General features: G+C 41.8%; 1 protein-coding gene across 1 annotated transcript; it reads right to left on the reverse strand.

The window, feature by feature from the left end:
- Positions 1-489: 489 nt before the first annotated feature.
- On the reverse strand, positions 490-2,323 carry LOC149838310 (myb-related protein 308-like). The gene is made up of 3 exons (XM_090007662.1): positions 2,109-2,323; positions 1,855-1,984; positions 490-1,215 (listed from the first exon to the last, which is right to left on the reverse strand). Exons 1-3 carry the CDS (start codon positions 2,239-2,241, stop codon positions 729-731), a joined length of 750 nt encoding a protein of 249 aa, XP_089863788.1. The 5' UTR covers positions 2,242-2,323; the 3' UTR covers positions 490-728.
- Positions 2,324-6,072: the final 3,749 nt, after the last annotated feature.

Raw genomic sequence — 6,072 nt, forward strand, 5'->3', positions numbered from 1 at the left:
GGACTGTTGATAAACGGGTCCATTCCATTTGAACCGGGATCGGAGGACATGAAACGTGGATAGAGGTTAAAATCAAAACCAGTGCAAGGATGGACTTACACTTTCCCTCTCCCCGTTGATAAAATTACTAAAAATGACAGTGAACCCGGGAGCCCTGTCCCGCCTCGCTCCTTTTGGACCGGGGATAAATGCGAGGATTGAAGGAAGAATCTTGAGATGGGGGCAGTGGTGGAGACCTTGTCCCCCCGCCTCGGACCCAGTCCACTGTCATCCCTACACTTAACATGGCAAAGTTTTGAAAGGAGATTGCTCGAATTAGCAGCAAGAACTGGAGGAAAAAAAGTGGTGCTTTGTTCACGTGTATGTGCGCTGTTTGCATAAGAAATCATGATGATTGTTCATCAAAAAGATTACATGTCATGGTGACCACCACCAAAAGTTTTTCACAAGTACCCAATGGGTCTCTCTCTCTCTCTCTCTCTCTCTCTCTTCTTTGCATGGCTTGCCATTCAGTTGCCAACACCTTTGCTTCTTTCTGTTATCTTTCTGCTCTATGGGACCACAAGAGAAGAAAGGAGACATGTACTTGTTTGTCATGGTTCGCCACTTCTGTGGTGCATTACAATTGTAGTTGAACCAGTGAAAGAAGGGACTAAAACTCCCTTAATTAAGCTTCAAATGTTCTAAAGTATCTAAGACTAAGAGCTTGATTAGCATCAGCGGATTAATTATTGACATTTACAGTCTTTGCTGGTCTGAAATCCAATACTGCAACACAAACATACAGTGGCATCACTATTGAAGAGGGCCGGAGTTACTACAGTCGGTGGCCGCTGCAAAATTTTCCTGATGGAGACGGCTGAATCCGGCGAGAAGGGAAGACTAATAGATAGGTCTAGATTAAGATCCAAACTTTTCTTGGAGTGAGCTTCTTCTTCTTCTTCTTCCAAACTGATCCCACTGCTGCACTTCTCAGCAGAGTCCGTTTTCTTCTGAATGCTCGCCTCTTTCATGTTGGTGCTCTTGATGCAAGACATAACAGCAGCGGTTGGCTGTGAGCTCGAATCATTGAGTGGTCTATGTGTTTGAGGATCGATACCTCGGCTCAAGAGCTTCCTTTTGATGTGTGTGTTCCAATAGTTCTTGATTTCGTTGTCTGTTCTGCCTGGTAGCCTTCCTGCTATCAGTGACCACCTGAAATTTTGTAACAAGGAACTAAGGAAGAAGTTAAACACTTTGGAATTGTTAATCTCCCTCTGTGTTTATATTTTATAGCTAGTGAAATATAGGGGTTTGCTTAAGGCCACACCCCTTCTAGTATTATTCTCATGTCATCTGACAAGAGACTCAGCTACCCATATATTCTAGTAATCTATTACTATTATATAATCAGGCCTAGCTTTGGAAACACTATCTGATAAGGACTGGATTTATCTTAGCCTCGGGAAAGGAATAGTGGGTTATTATTACAAGTGGTCCAACACATGAGGTGGGATATTGCCCTTTGAAGTAATTAATAGGTGGGGGGCATAGTTTTTTTTTACAGTCCAGCTGGGGTTAGGCAGACCACCACCAGTTAATACAAGCGTACCATTGGGTTTTGAACTTGCAACGTCCCCACACAAGGTGACGTGCACTAATTGCTCCTACCAAACAAGCAGAGCCCCGCTGGTGGTGGGGGCAGGGCATATAGTTTCAATAGAAAAAATGAACACAATTTCCTCATACTTTTCTTCATGGTACTGAATGTATGAGCCTCTTTCCTAGCTTTCCGCTGAAGTGCAAGAAAAGCAGTGGGACTGATGAAACATAAGCAGGAGGATTTGGGAGATTTGTTTGGGTTGGATTGCTTACTTGTTGCCCAATAAACTGTGGAGTTTGATGATGAGTTCATCTTCCTCTTCCGTGAAGTTTCCCCTCTTTAGGTCAGGCCTGAGGTAGTTAATCCATCTGAGTCTGCAACTCTTTCCACACCTCAACAATCCTAAGAAATGAAATGAAAGAGATAAAAAACAAAAAGAAATGGGGACCATGATGTATTTGAGAATACCAAGGAGTAATTATAGACCAAGGAAGGTAGGGGAAGAGCTTTAGTAAGATGGGTATACCTGCTGCTTTTGGCAGTGACCTCCAGCAGCCTTCACCATGTGCTCTTATGTGAGCTATGAGGCGTTGGTCTTCCTCCTTTGTCCATGCTCCTTTGTTGGTGTGTGCCTTCTCACAACATGGAGAACGACCCATCTCTCCCCTTTGTTTCTCTTTAGAGAGGGAGAGAGAGAGAGAGGTGCTTGAAGTATGTTGGTGTGGGGGAGGGGCGAGGGTTGGAGACGATGGATGTGGTTGGAAGGGTGTAAGGAGAGAGATGGGGAATTTAATTTATATGAAGATGGCGGGGAGGGGGAAGGCATAGAAATCCGAACGGCAATCCACATTTTGGCTGGTTTCTTGGTTATTTGAATTTGACCAAGTTGGTGAGAAGGACGAGTGGTTAGAAAAGGGAACGCTAGATATATGTTAGGTGGGTAGGTCTACTTTTTACACAAATGGGGGAAGGGGTTTTTTTTTTTTTTTTTCAGGCAGATAGGCTGGGGCCCGCATCCGCCGCTTGCACCGACATTTCACTGCCCACACATGCACCCTCTCTCATTTTCTATCTATCTTGATTTCTCGAGTTTTTTTTTTTTTTTTGAAAAGGCAAATCATCTAAATTTTATTTTTGAAAAGGCAAATCGGAGAAACCGCTCCCGGCGTAGAGACCTAGCCGTGCTGGCTCAGCCTGCCATACTTACGGTCTTTATCCATATCAGGGTAAAACTTAGAGGGCTTACCCGTCGGGCCCAAGGAGACACCAAACTTCGGCTTAAGCAGGGGTGATGCCGATGGGATTTGAACTTAGACTGTCGGTCCGGTCTAGGCCCGATCCCCAGTAAGCCAAACTCTTGATACCACTTCTTAATGTGGGGCTTCTAGAAGCAATAGTTTGATTGGTGCTAGGGTTAGGGCACTTTTTTTTATGTCAAATATAGGAAATTGTCATGGATACCAAAGATATTTTCAATTTGGAGATGACTTACACAACTTGACAAGAAAATTCGCTCCAGTCGTGATGGCTTTGAGATTGACTTTTGTAAAGACATTAACCTATGTCACAAGGACACGCCATTTAGAGGAGAATGGATTGGTAAAACGGCATTTTAGATGAGTGATCAGATAAAATGCTGTTTTAGATTGATGTGTAACTCGAACACAAGAATGACACGTCTTATTTGTCATAAAAAAATGCTGGTTGATCTGATTACATAGTACAAAAATGTCACTTTTTTTTTTTTAAAGGCAAGCTGGGGTTAGGCAGACCACTAAACTAAGAGTGCACAACGAATCAAGGGCTCCACTCGATTAAGCTCAGCTCAGACTCGTTCAGTAAGTAAACAAGCCGAGCTTGAACAAAGGCTCAGGCTCGTTAAACATAAACGAGCCGAGCTTGATCAAGCTTTAAGACTCGATTAAGCTTGTTAGGCTCAGTCAATGCATTGTCATGAAAAGTTTTACTATATTTTACAATTTTTATTCTATTTAAATCACAAGTTGGTTTCACCCAAGTGCTTAGGGCGTTAAATGTGCCTTGTTGTGAGGGGCTGTGTTCAATTCTCGCCGTTTACACCTTTATTTCAATTTCTTTTACAACAAATCAACTCGGCTCGAGCAGAGACGAGTCAGGCTCAAACTTGAGTCAAGCCGAGTTCGTAACCAAGGTGTTCAAACTCGGCTCAAACTTGAGTCAAGCTCATGTGCACCCCTGCCTGTAACATCCCAACCAATGTTGTCAGTATCAATATCGGCCCTGAATCGTTGGGCCACCGATTCAGCTGTATCGGCCGATAGTGATATTCAGCTGAATCGTTCTGGATGGCCCAGCATCATCGAACATGATTTTGTTGATGCTGGCCCAAATCTTGAATTCTAGATACTACTTTTTTTTTTTTTTTTTGCTCAGAGAAACCGCTCCAGGCATAGAGACCTAGCCGTGTTGGCTCTGCCTGCCATACTTACGGTCTTTATTCATGTCAGCGTAAAACTTAGAGGGCTTACCCCTCGGCCCAAGGAGTCACCAAACTTCGGCTTACACAAGAGTGATGCCGATGGGATTTGAACTTAGACTGTCGGTACGATCTAGGCCCCATCCCACTACGCCAAACTTGTGGGTCTACTCTTGATACCACTTCTTAATGTGGGGTTGCTAGAAGCAATAGTTTGATTGGTGCTAGGGTTAGGGCACTTTTTTCTGTCAAATATAGGAAATTGTCATGGATACCAAAGATATTATCAATTTGGACATGACTTACTGCACTTGAGAAGAAAATTTGCTCCCAGTCTTGATGGCCTTGAGATTGTCTTTTGGAAAGACATTAATCTATGTCACAAGGACACGCCATTTAGAGGAGAATGGATTGGTAAAACGGCATTTTAGATGAGAGTGGATTAGATAAAAAATGCTGTTTAGATTGATGTGTAACTCGAGCACAAGAATGACACGTCTTATTTGTCATAAAAAAAACGCTGGTTGATCTGATTAAATAGTACAATTGTCGTTTTTTTTTTAAAGGCAAGCTGGGTTTAGGCAGACCACTACCAGTTATACAACTATACCATTGGGTTTTGAACATGCAACTAAGGTTATACAATGAGTCAAGGGCTCAACTCGATTAAGCTTGCCTCAAACTCGTTTGGTAAGTAAACAAGCCAAGCTTGAACAAAAGCTCAGGCTCATTAAACATAACGAGCCGAGCTTGATCAAGCTTTAAGACTCGATTAAGCTTGTTAGGCTCAGTCAATGCATTGTCATGAAAAGTTTTACTATATTTTATAATTTTTATTCTATTTAAATCACAAGTTGGTAATTCACCCAAGTGCTTAGGGCGTTAAATGTGCCCTGTTGTGAGGGGTTGTGTTCAATTCTCGCCGTTTACACCTTTATTTCAATTTTTTTACAACAAATCAACTCGGCTCGAACAAAAATGAGTCAGGCTCAAACTTGAGCCAAGCCGAATTTGTAACGAAGGTGTTCAAGCTCGGCTCGAGCATACCTTTTTTTAAACTAGCCAAGCTTTTTGAGTCCAAGCTCAGCTCAAGTCCGGCTCATGTGCACCCCTGACTGCAACATCCCAACCAATGTTGTCAGTATCGGTATCGGGCTTGAATCGTTGGGCTACCGATTCAGCTGTATCGGCCGATAGCGATACTCAACTGAATCGTTCTGTATGGTCCAAAAAATAATAATAAATTATTATGTGTCAATCATAACGTGACATGTGTTAAAACCATTAATTTTTAAATAATATTAAAAATATTTTTAGTATTTTTCATTTATTAAAAATTAGCCAATTCAGGCCTTCAGCGTATCAAAATTCTGCTGATACTATGCATATCGGGCGATACGGGTCAATACCCACCATACTGATAACATTGGTCCCAACATAAGGTGACGTGCACTAGCTGCTCTTACCCGACAAGCTGAGCCCCATATGATGAGTGATGATAATAGAGTTGCGAATTGCATCTTTTTTTTAGGATGCAGTTGAAATGGAGTATGGAAGTCCATTTGCACTTTCATCCCCACTCTAATTTCCCAAATTTGCGTTGCCAAACATCTAGGGGATGGGGGATTTAGCCAATCCACATATTCTTCCTCATCTCCATCTCATATACCACTCCCAAACAGAGTCTTTAGGTCCCGTGCCTAGGGGGACATGGCACGACGCACATGGTTGTGCCACTGCCACATGACACGTTATTACACATATGGATACTATCATGCAGTTTTAAACAGTTTTTAATCATTTTTAATAGTTTTAAATTATGTTTTGAATTATAAAATTAAAAACCAAAAAAATACTTTTAATCCATTAAGCAGCTAAAAAGTTTGCGTCCCGATGTCAAAAATTAAATCTATGAATTCGTGTCTTGCATCGACTTCCAATTTGTGTCCGTGTCTTTGTGACGTAAAAACTTCTTATTTGTTTGTTGCCTTCAATGTAATAGCAAGTATGGTGATATTATCATTAAAAAAAAAAT

The sequence above is a fragment of the Nuphar pumila genome, chromosome 5, assembly GCF_984573655.1.
Source record: "Nuphar pumila chromosome 5, dmNupPumi1.hap1.1, whole genome shotgun sequence".
Lineage (NCBI taxonomy): Eukaryota > Viridiplantae > Streptophyta > Magnoliopsida > Nymphaeales > Nymphaeaceae > Nuphar > Nuphar pumila.